General features: G+C 40.0%; 1 protein-coding gene across 1 annotated transcript in view; it reads right to left on the bottom strand.

The window, feature by feature from the left end:
• Positions 1–535: 535 nt before the first annotated feature.
• Positions 536–16856, bottom strand: part of mtnr1ab (melatonin receptor 1A b) — a 36481-nt gene continuing 20160 nt past the window's right edge. The window contains exon 2 of the mRNA XM_060926957.1: positions 536–1404. Within this exon, the coding sequence (XP_060782940.1) occupies positions 536–1404 (869 nt within the window). The remainder of the gene's footprint in view (positions 1405–16856) is intronic.

Here is a 16856-nt window from a genome sequence, read left to right as displayed (position 1 = left end):
AATCCATCAACGGGATCAAACTATATTTGTATTCAATAAAATAACATGGTCTTGCTGACTGTTGTATGATTGAGCAAAAATTTTAGTGCCAAAAGACAATTATTTGGAAAGCTCTAAGGCTTTAAAAAAAGGGCTTTAATATGCTCTAGACTGTGAGCAGAGACAGGAAGGCGTCCAATTCAAAGTTATCAAACGTCAAAAGCATAATAAGGTTATATGTTAAATCAAATATATTTTTTCTTTTTTTTGTTACTCTGAAATGACATTTCAGCCCAAACTGATAGCCTTAAAATCTGAATAAAATCTGTCACAAAAAATAAGTAAATTATTCCCCATTATGAAATGTAAACATGAGACAGGATATTTGCAGTGCACCATTTTTTAAAAAGAAACTGTTGAAAGAAAATCCATACACCCTGTATGTCTGAATCCATTGTTTACATGTTTATTACTATATAGTACCATTTATAGTCCCAAGGTTTCCAGATGGGTATTTGGAGTATTTCTTGCTCAGGTGGCCCAACCCTTTAGGTGTTTACACGGAGTCAACTTTCACTTGGTTGTTGTTTGACATTAAAGCCGACGGCTTGCTTTTTATCCTGTCTACAGCATCATTAGAGCTGTCTGGGTAGAACATCCTCGCAGTGCAAAATGCGATGATGATTTTTTTGTACTCTTGTCTAAAGTTCTGATTGAGCAGTCCATAGACGATGGCATTAAGGCAGCTGTTAAAGTAGGCCATGAAATAACTGAAGACAAAGAGCCACTCCGGGATCAGAGGCGCCACCCGTTCAGGGTTCACAGCAACGGCCAGGCCGATGAAGTTGAGCGGTGCCCAGCAGATTGCAAAAAGCACAAATACTACAAACATTGTGACAAAATTCCTCACTGTATGTGGTGTAAGCCTGGCTCGGAACTCAGGCTTGACTCGCCTTCGTACTTGGATGACCAGAATCCAGATCCTCAGGTAACAAAAGGTGACGACCAATATGGGAAGGATGAAGTGGAAGAAGACCACGGCAATTGTATAGGCCGAACTGGCTGACTGTGCAAACGTGCATGAGTACACCCGGGGGTCGTACTGCAGCGAGCCCACGAAGAAGTTCGGCACTATAGCGACAATAGTCAGGATCCAGATTAGGACGACATAGCACAGGGAGTTTTTGTCACTGTAGAGCTTGTCATATTTGAGGCTATGACAAATGTAACAGTATCGGTTTATAGCAATGCCAGTGATGTTAAATATGGACCCAATGACGCTTAATCCCATCACAAAGCCACTGATTTGGCAATGTACAAAGCCCAGGTTCCATCCGTTGTTGAAAATCGACATCAGCACCAGTGGGTAGGGATAAACTGCCACTACTAGGTCTGCTACTGCCAGGCTCACCACAAATATATTCCCTGCAAAAAAAAAAAAAAAAAGTGTATTTTCAGGCCTGATTTTCCATTCACATAAGACTGAGAAATTGAGGTAAGCATGTAAAATGATTTTGACTATAAAATATTTGCAGAAAAAAACATGAAATCTGAAACAGTGAAACAGAAAACACATTTTAACATTTAAACAGATTGCTAATATTTTCCAAAGCCTTTGAACAAAGATACGCTTTTTTTTATTATAGAAGAGAATTGCTTGATTTTTTTTGGGGGGGTGACATCAGATTAGATTTGCATACAAGTTAAACCTGATATCTGACTGGTTTACTACAATGGATTAACGATTGACTAAATATAGTTTTGTTTTGTAAATATATATCAGTTCTCATTTTTTTATCATCTTATTTTGTAGTGATAATTTTTTTTCTTACTTTCCCTTGTGGTCATAAAAAGCATTATAATGATTTGACACTAATAAAGAACATGAGCTGCAAACCCTAAACAGGAACGTAAAAATAAATAATCAAACAAAAGCAAGAAACTTTAAAAGGAAAAATGTAACAGAAGACAGAAACAAAGACAAAAATCTCATCTCATCTCATTATCTCTAGCCGCTTTATTCTGTTCTACAGGGTCGCAGGCAAGCTGGAGCCTATCCCAGCTGACTACGGGCGAAAGGCGGGGTACACCCTGGACAAGTCGCCAGGTCATCACAGGGCCGACACACAGACAACCATTCACACTCACATTCACACCTACGGTCAATTTAGAATCACCAGTTAACCTAACTGTTGTTGCCATTGTTGTTTTTACTCTATGTCAATGACATGAAATCAGCGGTCAACTGTGAGTTACTTTTATACGGAGATGATTCTGCTCTCTTGGGCTACGTTTACATTAGACCGTATCTGTCTCGTTTTCTTTGCGGATGCACTGTCCGTTTACATTAAACCGCCTGGAAACGCCGGGAAACGGGAATCCGCCAGCGTCCACGTATTCAATCCAGATCGTGTCAGCTCCGGTGCTGTGTAAACATTCAGAATACGTGGATACGCTGTGCTGAGCTCTAGCTGGAGTCTCATTGGACAACGTCACTGTGACATCCACCTTCCTGATTCGCTGGCGTTGGTCATGTGACGCGACTGCTGAAAAACGGCGCGGACTTCCACCTTGTATCACCTTTCATTAAAGAGTATAAAAGTATGAAAATACTCCAAATACTGATGCAAATACTGCCCATTGTGTAGTTATGATTGTCTTTAGGCTTGCCATCCTTCCACTTGCAAGTAGTAAGTGATATGCGCTGGGATCACACACACAGCGGCTCAGTCCCGAATCGTGGCTTGTGCACTACACTCGCGCGCTCTGTGAGCTGCGCAGGGCCGGAGTGCGCACCCTCCAGAGGGCACTCGCTGTTCAGGGCGGAGTGATTTGGAGCGCAGGATGCCTGCGGAGCCGAGCGTATCCGTGTATTGGCGTTGCTGTGTACACGCAAATCGTGTATTGGTGTTGCTGTGTGCACACTAATCGTTTTAAAAACGTTAATCTGATGATCCGCTGATGCGGTCTAATGTAAATATGGGCTTGGTGTCAGACAAAGATGTACACGTCATCGAACAATCTCTGAGTACCGAGCTATCCAATGTGTACGAGTGGTTAGTCGATAACAAATTGTCTCTCCATCTAGGTAAAACGGAATCAATCCTTTTTGGCTCAAAACCAAAAATCAATAAAATTCAAAATTTAAAACATACAATGTAACAGTAAACAAATTATTCCAAAACTCAAAATAAAATATCTTAGAGCAATTATTGATAATTACGTTTCTGGCGAAGATATGGCCCAATCAGTTATTCAAAAGGTCAGCTCCAGGACCAAATATCTGGCTCGTAAATCAAAATACCTGGATGGTGAGACGATGAAGTTATTGGCTACCGCTCTGGCTCAGTGTCACTTCGACTATTCGTGTTCTTCTTGGTACAGTGGTCTTACTAAAAAAACTAAGCACAAACTTCAAACGTGTCAAAATAAGTTAATTCGTGTTGTATTAAAACTCCATCCCCACATTACCCCTGCCCACTTTATTCAACTTAATTGGTTACCAATAGAAAAACATGTTGTCCAACTAAAGCTAAATCATGTTCATCAAATTGTAAATAACACCTCCCCTTCTTATCTCTCTTCGTTTTGTACCACTGTCAGCCAAGTCCATAACATCCGAACTCGAGCAAGTGTCGGGTCACTGGCCTTACCCAGATTTAAGACCACACTGGGTAAGAGCACATTCAGGTACACGGGAGCTGCAGACTGGAACAGCCAACCCACAAGTGTTCAAACGCTCACCAATAAACAAACATTTAAGAAACAAGTCAAAAGGTTTTTATTAGAATCATTAAAAATGGACTCTCCCATGTACTTTTAATATGTTTGTAAATTGTCATTCAATTTCTGTGTAATAAGTCTTGATAACAATTATGATATTTTGTGATATATAAAACTTGTGATAGTTACATTTCTTAAATTTATTTACTATTAATATTATTAATGTTATTTTTATACACTTTGTTTATTTACACATTTTTTGTAATTTTTGTCCTCTATCATATTGTCACCATTTTGTAATTTTTTATGAGGACCACAATGGAAATAAGTCATTTTATTAGACTTTTTTGTGTCATCCTTGGTTTTTTACATGTCTTTATAATAATTAAATGTGTATTTTATTGTAAATGTACATGTGGAAAACCTAAATAAAATCAAACCTGCATGTCTTTGGGGGAAACCGGAGCAAACCCACACAGACAACATGCAAACTCCACACAGAAAGGCCCTCGCCGGCCACGGGGCTCGAACCCAGGACCGTCTTGCTGTGAGGCGACAGCGCTAACCACTACACCACTGTGCCGCCCACAAAGACAAAAATGATCCTATAAATTATGACTATATACCAAAAAGCTAGCACACAAAAAAAAAAGTACTTCCTGCCTGATATCTTTCAGAACTCAAGGTTACGACTTGTTATAGATGTCTTTTTCATCAATGATGCCAATGTATTTTAATAGAATGACCTTCACCACTTTTAATTAAGTCATACCTTTCCTAAGTCTATCAGCTGCTTTCTCTATTAAAAGCATTTGGGTTGCACCTGCTTTTGTTATATGATATTTTGTTCTCCTTTGAGGAACGTTCTGAACTTCGGGGCCCGTCTCAGGAGAGAGTTATGATATGGTTCATTTAATAATATAGCAGCACTCTTTCTGTTAGAATTTTTTTTTCTGTCACAGCATTTAAAACATGCGCAGCGATTGCAACTAATTTTACATTGCCTTGAATTTTTTTTCTTTGCATCAGTCAGTTAGCTCAGACATGCTACTTGCAAGACTGAGACGCATGTAGCATGACCTGAGCAATAGTGACATGGAACCCTTTCTCCCATCTGTCTTCCCTCATTAGCACTAAGCCTGTGTGACTCTGTCCTCTGCATGCGGCATCTTATTGCCGGGAGGAACGGGGGAACACAAGTTTCAAAATACCATTCATGCTTTTTTCACAAGTTCAAGTCACCCATGTGGCTTTCTTTGGATAAGAAGAAAATATTTTATATTCTGGGTTCTAAAGCATTGAGCTGTGGTGTTTTACATGTTGACTGAACTAAGGCTTGTTGATAGATAAAAATAAATCCTGGCAGATCAGATCGTATGATTCCTGGTATGGTACTTTATGCTTTCCCGACTTAGTGGATTTAGCTTGATGTTCGAAGCAATCATTAAAGCAGAATAACAGAACAAAATTATTCTTTGAGGGATGAACAGACGAGAACAACCACAAAGTCCTCAACGTGCCCCTGGATCCTTTCTGCCTACATCATCTCCATCTTGTGAAGGAGTGACAACTAGTCTCTATTATTTGACTCTGTACTGTTTCAATCATAATGCAAGTAGTGTATAAGGCAAACACTTGACCCTAGCTATGAGTAATTGTAAATTAATACTGTGCATTCTTTTTAGCCTGAATTACATTCTTGGATGATGCCACCCATTTCCCCACAAGTAACATGCATCTTTCTTTCTTAAAGACACTTTAGGAATAGAGTAGATGTCAATTGCAGTTTCCTACATTGGTAAAATTATGCTACATTTACAGCTTTTTTTTTAAATCAAAAGTTCTGCATGTTTGTAGCATTTGCAAAACATGCAAAATTAGACTTTTTCCAGTATGACACATCAACATTTAAGTTCAATATATCATAAATTTGTGTACTGAACAGACCCCTTGCACTACATTGACATCCATCACATTTACATTAGCAACCATTGCTACCCTTGTCCTGGGGACAAGCAAACTTTACGTACTGAAGACAAGCGATATTGAAGATGTCAGACATCTCTGGTTGGAAGAAAACTACAGCTAAAAAACCTTTACTACTGGATTACTTGGATAATCTACGTCAGAAAGAAGCAAAGATAGATATATATGGAAATCAGAGTATATTAGTGGTTATGATCCGTACAAAGTTCCTCGAAATGATTGGAGTGATGTAGATTTGTGGCCTAGTGTTACCTACAGAGATTTTGGAATGTACCTTCTCATTGCACTCTCTGTTTTATTTAGTAACTTTTTTTTAATTATCGTTTGCTGGAAGAGGAGAGCAGGGAGGATTGAGAATCGAGCAGCTGTGGTTTGTTCACACGATACGAATTCTTGTAGCGTCCTAGCAATCATCGCAAAGACACGTACAAAAAGCCCCAAAATACCTACTTATACAGGCAAAAATGATACAGGATTTATCTTGTACTGTCCTGATCCCCAGATCTTTAACCCAGTCACGTATAACAAGAGTGCTCTGAGAGCACAATCGCTGGCAACTATGCTATAACTCTAGTAAAATGTAACTGAACTGAATGAAATTGCTATGCGTATTACTGACATAAAGAATCCTGCCAAGTTTCATGAAATTCCTCCAAAAATTGTGAGAGGAGTTGATTTCAGAAAGTGCGTACCCTTCTTGGGATGGACAGACGGATATTGCCATGACATAATCCCCCTTTGGGCCTTTCGGCCAGTGGGGAATAAAAACTTTTTGCCAAGTTACATGAGATTCCTACAAATATTATGAGGGAAGTTGATTTCAGAGTGCAAGCACACCTTGAAGAAATTACCAAAGTAAAAGTTTGTTAATAATCAAGGACATAACTCTGGTACAATTTGCCCAAATTAAACAAAATTTCAATATGCGTATAACTGTCATATAACAAAGCTTTTTGCCAAGTTTGGTGAAATTCCTCCGCAAATTGTGAGAGGAGTTGATTTCAGAAGAACGTACACCCTCATGAAATTGTCAAAGCACAAGTTATTTAATCAAGGGCCAAAACTCTGGTAAAATTTTCACAAATGAAATTAAATCGCAATATGCGTATTACTGTCATATAATAAGGCCTTTTGCCAAGCTTCGAGAAATTCGTCAAAAAATTGTGAGAGGAGTTGATGTCAGAAGGCAAGCACACCTTCATTGAACTGTGAAAGTACAAGGTTGTTAATCAAGGGCTGTAACTCTGGTAAAATGTAGCTGGATTGAACAAAATAACAATATGCGTACTAATGACATATAACAAAGCCTTCTGCCAAGTTTGGTGAAATTCCTCCACAAATTGTGAGAGGAGTTGATTTCAGAAGGAAAACACACTCTCATGAAATTGTCAAATTATAATTTTGTTAATCAAGGGCTTTAACTCTGGCAAAATGTGACTGAATTTAATGAAATTGCAATATGCGTCTTACCGATATATAACAAAGAATCCTGCCAAGTTTTGTGAAATTCCTCCAAAAATTGTGAGAGGAGTTGATTTCAGAACATGAGTACCCCTCCCAGGACGGACGGACGGAAATCGCCACGACATAATCCCCCTTCGGGCCTTTCGACCATCGGGGGATAAAAGGTTGTATGCCTCCATGGTCTTCCAGGTTTTCATCTGTGTGTCCATGTAGAATGATATCTGCAGCACAAGGTAGTTTGAGATGTTGGGGAACTCAACAGATGGATAATTTTTCAAATCAGCAGAAAAATCCTTCTTTACTAGCGCATCAGGATCTATCCCACTGCAAAGAGAAACTTTCCGAAGGTATCTTGACTGTGCATTGGCCTCTAAACTGCGAAAATAGTCGGAGACGGTTTCACTAGTGGTTTACATAACGACAGCCAAATCGGTTTGTTTGACCACCACTTCATTCACCGGAAGTAAACTCGCAAGCAAAGGTCATGTGACTGAATACAACCTCTATTCTATTCCAGGTTAACCACTCACAAAGAATGACCGAAAAACCTTTAACTCCTTGGACTGTCAGTGAATAAAATGGCAAGATGGTGGCCGCACATTTCGACTGTATGGCAGGCCTTGGAGAGAGCTGTTCTCACATACAGTCCTGCTCACCATTATTGGCACCCCTTCATTTTTTGCATAACCTGTACAATATCTTCAGAAATAAATGGAAATGTACCAAATTTATAGCATCAGGATCTTTTAATTGGAGGTCCAATGAAATTTAACAAAGAAAATTGTTTTTTTCAACTTACATATTGTAATTTCAAAGAAGAAACAGAAAAAACACCATGTGCAGCAATAACGGCACCCCTCTTTAATATTTGGTTGCACACCCTTTGGCAGTGATGACAGCCTCCAAACGTTTATTGTAGCCATCTATAAGCTTCTTGCACTTCTCAACTGGTATTTTCTCCCACTCTTCCTTTACAATTTGTTCAAGCTCTTGAACGTTTGCAGGGTTCTTTTCCTCAGTGGCAGATTTCAGCTCACCCCAAAGATTTTTGATTGGATTGAGATCATTTTAAAACAGTCCATTTTTTTCCCTTTTCAACCATTCCTGGGTGCTTTTGGATGTGTGCTTTGGGTCTTTGTCTTGCTGAAGGACCCATGATCTTCGACTCAAACCAAGTTTTCTTACACTGGGTAGGACATTTCCCTCTAAAATATCTTGATAATTCTCTGATTTCATGATTCCTGTGATACGGTCAAGGCCTGCAGTACCAGATGCAGCAAAGCAGCCCCACAGCATTATGGATCCTACACCATGCTTAACTGTTGGTAGGGTGTTCTTTTCCTTGTAGGCTTCATTGCGCCATCTGTAAACAAACTGTTGGTGTGCATTGCCAAAAAAGTCTATTTTTGTTTCATCTGTCCACAGAACATTTTCCCAGAAGGATTGCGGTTTGTCCAGGTACTCTTTGGCAAAGATCAGTCGTTCCTTTTTATGTCTTTTCCTCAGCAATGGTGTCTTCCTTGGCCTTTGTCCATAAAGCCCTGTTTGGTTTAGTGTGCGGCATATGGTACTTGTTGAAATCATGACCCCAGACTGTTCCAGGTTGGCCTTCAGGTCTTTGGATGTTTGACGTGGTGTCTTGTCCACCATTCACACCAACTTTCGAAGACTTCTCTCATCAAATTTTTCTCTTCCCCCCATGTCCAGAGAGGTTCTTGACAGTTCCATGCTTGGCAAACTTCTTAACATTACGCACTGTTGAAACAGGGATACCAAGGTCTTTGGAGATGGCCTTATACCCTTTGGAGGTCTTGTGTATGCTAATAATAGCTCTTCTGATGTCCTCAGACAGCTCCTTTGTCTTCACCATTATGACAAAGGAACAGGGAATAACAGGTGGCTTTTTAAAACATGGAAGTCATCATTCATTGGCTAATTCATGTCACATGGGCACAGACAATTTATTACAGGTGATTCTCATTTGTGATTTACCACAGGTGAGTCATAATGTGTTTCCATACTGATTTACAGCAAAGGGTGCCAATATCAGTGACACAGCAAGCTTTAAATTTTTATATTTTTCCCCTCATTGTTTATTGTTTTAAATTGTTGTTTATCATTTGCTCTTTTGTATCAAACACGAGTTCTCTATAGAAAAAAGTTGTTTCACTTGATTCATTTTTTTCAGGAGGAGATATTCCACATTATGCACTTAAACTTCATGGGTGCCAATAATGGTGAGCAGGACTGTAGCATCGTTGTTGTGGGCTCAAAGCTGGAGTGAAACAAAGGGATTCACTGACAGTTACAGATACAAAGGCGTACTGGGTTCTTCCTACTGCTGTGAAAAAAAGTCAACTATTCCTGGATCAGAGATAATTTTCCTTTCTAAAGAAATGCCCATCAAGTTTCTAAGCGACAATCGGAAGTTCAAGACAAAGTTCCAGGTAGACGATAATACCGTTTATCTTTGTCTCTATTTGAATGATTGGAACAACCAAAACCAGCGCAAAAATCAACCATATTTAAGACAGATTAAGCCTTGCTTACAGGAAAGACAGTGTCTGGTTATCCCTCAGGAGAAATTATCACGTGATGTGTGATGTCACACGCAAGGGGTCTATATCATAATTTTGGCATAAATGGGGCACTAAGGAAAATGTCACATCTTAATTTTTAAATGTCAGTAATTAACTAAGGTTAAATATGGTTAAGTTTTCATTATGAACAGGGCTATCGACTCACCTAAGATTACAGCATCTGTCTCACTTCATCCTCAAAAAAACCCTTGTCTTGACCCAAATAACTTCAATAACTATAGGCCCATTTCTAATCTAAATTTTACTGCCAAATTTCTTGAGAGGATTGTCACTTCCTGGCGAGAGTCTCATCTTGATCTAAATAATACTGAACCATTTCGGTCATATTTTGCTTCTCCTTGACCTTAGTTCTGCATTTGACACGGTATATCATCACATACTTATTGCTCATCTCTCAGCTATTGACATCACTGGTACAGCTCTGGCCTAGTTTACCTTTTATCTTAGAGACAAGAAGCAGTTTACCTCACTTAAAAATCATAAACTGTCTGATTGTCTGTTGAGGCAAGGTGTTCCGCAAGGTTCTGTCCATGGGCCCATTCTTTTTTTAATATACATACTGCCACTTGGTCAAATAATTCAGTGCCATGGTCTGAGATTTCACTGTTATGCTGATGATATGCAGATAAACAGTACCAGTCAAAAGTTTGTACACACCTACTCATTCATATTTTTTTTGGACTATTTTCTATATTGTAGAACAATACTGAAGACGTCAAAACTATGAAACAACATATGGAACATTCACTCACTGGCCACTTTAACAGGAACTTGTTCTTGATTCTAAGATTCCTGTTCTTGGCTGGCAGGAGTGAAACCCAATGTGGGCTTCTGCTGTTGCATGCTGAGATGCTTTTCTGCTCACCACAGTTGTAAAGAGTTGCTATTCGTTACCTCCGCCAAGGAGGTTATGTTTTCGGTAGCGTTGGTTTGTTTGTTTGTCTGTTAGCAACATTACGGAAAAAGTAATGAACGGATTGCTCTGAAATTTTTTCCAGAGGTGTGACTGGGCACACGCAACAATCCATTAAATTTTGGCAGTGATCTGGATCACCTTCTGGATCCCGGATTTTTTTAAAGGATTAATTTTTTCCCCATTGAAATGAAAGGGCACGTGACGCAAAAAAACAGATTTTTCCTTCTGTAGGCCAAACCGTAAGGTGTAAAGTCATGAAACTTTGTACACTGATAGAGGAGTGGACCCTGATTGATTTCATCAAGTTTCATGTTGGTACGTCTCACGCTCTAGCGCCACCAACTGATCACAATCTTACATGCGTTCATGCACGTAACTTTTGATCCGTATGTCCGATTTTCATAAGTGTGGTGCCGCTGGAATCCTTGGAGTTAGACGATTCCAATGCACCCCATCACGTCATTCTCCGCCTAATTAGATTTTCCGCCATTTTGAATTTTGTCCAAAGTGAAGGTAGAGTGACTCTGGCCGCATATTTTGTCCGATCATCACGAAACTTAGCATACATGATCTCCAGTCCATGCCTAATGAATGCTATTTGTTTCGCTCTCATACGTCGACGCGTTCGCCCGTGGCAGCCAATCAAAATCGACGGCGAAGCCACCAAACAGAAAGTGAGCTCATATCACGGAAACGCTTTGACGTATCAAGACCATATTTAGTGGCATGACTTTCGACACCATCCAAACTACCCTCATCAAATATGATGTCATTTGGCCACTGGGGGGGGGGGGGGGGGGGGCGCGTCACAATTAGCAAAAATGTATTTTGGCTCATATCTCAGAAACGTTTTGACGTATCAAGACCATATTTGTTCAGATGACTTTCGGCACCAGTTCATGTATCCTCGTCAAATTTGGTGTCATTTGGCCACTAGGGGGCGCCACAATGAGCAAAAACGTGTTTTGGGTCATATCTCTTTACGGATTTAGAATTACATCTACATTTTCATGTTAGTGATGCTCTGGGATGTCCCTGTAAAGAACCTTGCCAGCCTGTCATCTCCGTATGAGAATCCGCCTTGTGTCTTGGCCAAACTTTCGCGTGTTGACACAAAACTTGCTGTGTAGGCGTGCGGTCGCCTCTCTTGCCGGGTCGCCATGGCGGCGCACCTGAGCAAGCACAATTTCGCATTTTCTCCGGAAATGCATTCTAGTTATTATTATTACCTCCGCCAAGGAGGTTATGTTTTCGGCAGCATTGGTTTGTTTGTTGGTTTGTCTGTTAGCAACATTACGGAAAAAGTAATGAACGGATTACTCTGAAATTTTTTCCAGAGGTGTGACTGGGCACAAGTAACAATCCATTAAATTTTGGCGGTGATCTGGATCACCTTCTGGATCCCGGATTTTTTTAAAGGATTCTTGGCGGAGGTCTGCGCTCTCCGAGTGCTTTTCTAGTTACTATATCTTTCCACACAGCTCGAACCACTCTGGCCATTTTCCTCTGACCTCTCTTATCAACAAGACGCTTCCACCCACAGAACTGTCGCTCACTCAGTGTTTTTTGTTTTTCGCACCATTCTGTGTAAACTCTAGAGACTGTTGTGTGTGAAAACTCCAGGAGATCAGCAGTTTCTGAAATACTCAAACCAGCCCATCTGGCACCAACACCCATGTCACAGTGAAAGTCACAGAAATCACTATTTTTCCCATTCTGATGTTTGAAGTGAAGCTGTTGATTTGTATCTGCATGACTTTATGCATTGTGCTGCTGTCAAGGCTGATTAGAGAACTGCATAAAACAGCAGGTGGATGGGTGTTCCTAATAAAGTGGCCAGAGAGTGTATATGGAATTATGTGGTAAACAAAAAAGTGTTAAAAAAAGTTTCATAGTTTGGATTCATTAAAGTAGTCACTGATTACCTTGATGACGCTTTGCACACTATTAGCATTATCTTAACCAGCTTCATGAGGTACCGGTAGTCACTTGGAATGCTTTTCAATTAACAGGCGTGCCTCGTCAAAAGTTAATTAGTGCAATTTCTTGCCTTCTTAATGCATTTGAGAGCAAACAGTAAATAGTAAATAATAAACATACAGTAAATAGCCCTATTCTACAACTGTAGTAATCCATATTACGTCAAGAACCGCTCAACCAAGTAAAGAGAAATGACATCCATCATTACTTTCAGATATGAAGTGACTTAATTAATAAAAATAAAGAAAAACCACTGAATTAGAAAGTGTGTACAAACTTTTGACTGGTACTGTATAGTAGGACTGTACTAGGTGCAACTCACCTCTCCCATCCTTATCCATGATGTGAAGGGTTGGTTGGACTGTATTTATCTTAGATGGAACACAGATAAAACAAAAGCTTTACTCACTGGTACTGAATATCTCTTATCTGGGCATCCTTCTCTCAAACTTAATACCGATGGTGAGATCACCGATTCTACACAAACCAAGCAGAACCTCTGTTATTTTCGATCAAACACTTTCTTTTGATTCTCATGTAAACTCCCTGATTAATACCACCTTTTTTAACCACCTTTTTTGCATGCCTTCATAACTCTCAGTGGATGATGCTAAAATGCTTATCCATGCCTTCATTACATCACAAATGAACGACTGCAATGCCCTTCTTTTTGGCCTCCCAGTTAGAACACTTGCTTGTTTACATACAGTCCTGCGCAAGTGTCTTAGGCACCCTATTTTTTTTTCTGTACAAACTTTGTTATAGATTTCTATTTTATGACTTCTATGTTATCGAGTCAGTACAAAAACATTTTAGAGTTCCAAACGTTCGTTCAGCACAAAATTAAATGTTACAGGAAAAAAAAAATGTTTGTATCTGAGCAGCATATTCCATAAGACACCACTTTTCAGATTAAAAAAAGAAATCATAATGAAGGCTACTGGGTTTTGGTGCAAAATTAAGAAGCGAGTGTGACAAAGTGTCTAGAAGAACTGTGGCTGGTTCTGCAAGATGCTCAGTAAAACCTACAGCTCATTTCCTTATAAAACTGCACTCACTGTACCTGAGACGGATACACGTCATTTCGTCCAATGCCATTTTGTCCAATAGTTCAGACATTTCATCCAAAGCCTTTTTCAGACGCACTATCAATTATTTCATATTTCAGGTATTTGTTGGTTCGAAAAAAGGAGGAATTCTCAATGGAATTTGACCGAAGCAAAGCACATTTTTGCAAAATGAAAACGAAACCGGAAATTATGGGACTCAGCGAGTGTCAACTTCGGGCGCATTCAGCTGGGGCCGCTTGTGGGGAGAGATCATTTTTATTAGACCAAATTACATAAATCTATACTCGCACTTGCCAAATATCTTTGGCAAGTGCGAGATATGAGATATGATATCCAAATATGAGAAAACGTGCGTTTTTTCAGTCTTTATATAGGCACGCTGATGCCTCTTGATCATGTGCCGGTGAGTCTCATTAACAGCACGCGTGAGAGAGTCCACTCGGGTGTGCTCCGGACTGCGCGCGCGCTGAGCGGACTCTCGCACACACGCTGTTAATGAGGCTCACCTGCACATGATCAAGAGGCATCAGTGTGCCTATATAAAGACTGAGAAAACGCACGTTCAGGGCGAAGTATTACATCACGTCAGTGCGCATTACCGAGCCTTATTCTCCCGTGTAGATTCCTTGGGTTTCCGATCCTGTTTCCTGTTCTTAGTTTCTGTTTTTGCCTTTGCCTGATTTAGCCTGTTTGTGCCTCGCCCAACCTTTTGCTAGTTTCACGTTTACGAGATTGCCTGCTGTTTTGGATTGTTTGCGTGTGTGTTTTTGATAGTGCTTAATGCACTCCCTTAAATGAATGATGGTTTGTTTATATCTCGATCTTGTCGCACGTATAAAATAATTGATAGTGCGTATGAAAAAGGTTTTGGACGAAATGTCTCAACTATTGGACGAAATGGTCAATGAATGAACTGTCTTGATCACCCTGAAACTACTTTTTTTTTTTCAAGCAAAGGGTCGTCTCACACCAAATACTGACTTTGTTTCATTTATTATGGATGACTGCTGTTTATAGTATTTTTTAATGTTGAAACATTTCATTTAATCCATTTTTGGTCTACAGCATTTCTTCACATGTGCCGAAGACGTTTGCACAGTACTGTACATTCAAAATTCAACAGTCAGACTTCTCACTCGTACTTATTGCACAGCTCACATCCCTCCTATTCTATAGAATCTATATTGGTTGCTGGTTTCTTTTCACATCCAGTACAGTGCCTTGCAAAAGTATTCATCCCCCTTGGTGTTTGTCCCATTTGGTTGCATTACAAGATGGAATTAAAATGGATTTTTGGGGGGTTAGCACCATTTGATTTACACAACATGCTTTACCACTTTAAAGGTGCACTTTAATTTATTGTGACAAACAATAATTAAGATGAAAAAACAGAAATCTGGAGTGTGCATAGGTATTCACCCCCTTTCGTATGAAACTCCTAAATAAGAGCTGCTCCAACCAATTCACTTCATAAGTCACATAATTCGTTTAAAAAGATCCACCTGTGTGCAATCAAAGTGTCACATGATCTGTCACATGATGTCTGAATAAATCAACCTGTTCTGGAAGGACCCTGACTCTGCAGCACGACTAAGCAAGCAACATAAAAACCAAGGAGCCTCCAAACAGGTCAGAGACAAAGTTGTGGAGAAGTACAGATCAGGGTTGGGTCATAAAAAATATCCCAAACTTTGAATATCCCAGGGAGCACCATTAAATCCATTATAGCAAAATGGAAAGAACATGGCACCACTACAAACCTGACAAGAGGAGGCCACCCACCAAAACTCACAGACCGGGCAAGGAGGGCATTAATCAGAGATGCAACAAAAACACCAAAGATAACACTGAAGGAGCTGCAAAGATCCATAGCAGAGATGGGAGTATCTGTCCATAGGACCACTTTAAGCCGTACACTCCACAGAGTGAGGCTTTATGGAAGAGTGGCCAGAAAAAAGCCATTGCTGAAGAAAACATGTTTGGAGTTTGCCCAACAGCATGTGGCAGACTCCCCAAACACATGGAAAAAGATTCTCTGGTCAAATGAGACAAAAATTGAACTTTTTAGCCATCACGGGAAATGTCATGTGTGGCACAAACCCACACCATCCCTACAATGAAGCATGGTGGTGGCAGCATCATGCTGTGGGGATGTTTTTCATCTGCAGGGAAAGGAAAGCTGGTCAGGACTGAAGGAAAGATGGATGGCACTAAATACAGGGCAATTCTGGAGGAAAACCTGTTTGAGTCAGCCAGAGGTTTCAGACTGGTATGAAGGTCTGAAAATAGGGTCCAGCAGGACAATGACCCTAAACGTACTGCTAAAGCTACACTGGAGTGGTTTAAAGGGAAAGATTTAAAATGTCTTGGAATGACCTAATTAAAGCCCAGACCTCAATCCAATTGAGAATCTGTGACATAACTTGAAGATTGCTGTACATCAACGCAATCCATCTAACTTGAAGGAGTTGGAACAGTTTTGCCTTGAGGAATGGGCAAAAATCCCAGTGGCTAGATGTGCTAAGCTAATAGAGACATACCCCAAGAGACTTGCAGCAGTAATTGTAGCAAAAGATGGCTCTACAAAGTATTGACTTTGAGGGGGGTGAATACATATGCACACTCCAGATTTCTGTTTTTCATCTTAATTATTGTTTTTGTCACAATAAAACAACAATGTGCACCTTTAAAGTGGCATGTTGTGTAAATCAAATGGCACTAACCCCCCAAAAATCCATTTTAATACCAGCTTGTAATGCGATAAAACAGGACAAACACGAAGGGGGATGAATACTTTTGCAAGGCACTGTACATGGCCTCGCTCCCACATACTCACAAGACCTGTTACAGCCTGTCCGTATGTTGAGGTCTACTGATTCTAAATTAATATTGACTCCCAAATATAGATGTTCCTCCATGAATGTTCGAGCTTTCAGCAGCGCAGCTCAAATATTATGGAAATTCTTCCCAAAAACCTCAGCCAAAGTGCCTCCTTTTCCATTTCCTCTATTTAAGGGCCATCTGAAATCTCACCTTTTCTCTTTATGTTACTCTGTGTCTGTTTTGTTGTGCTATCACGTAATGTCTGGGGGGGGTTTGTGTGTGTGTGCGCCGGTATGTGTGATTTTTGTTTGCTAC

The sequence above is a fragment of the Neoarius graeffei genome, chromosome 8 (genome assembly GCF_027579695.1).
Source record: "Neoarius graeffei isolate fNeoGra1 chromosome 8, fNeoGra1.pri, whole genome shotgun sequence".
NCBI lineage: Eukaryota > Metazoa > Chordata > Actinopteri > Siluriformes > Ariidae > Neoarius > Neoarius graeffei.
Note: the sequence above shows the minus strand (reverse complement) of the source record. Positions and strands in the feature narration are given on the sequence as shown.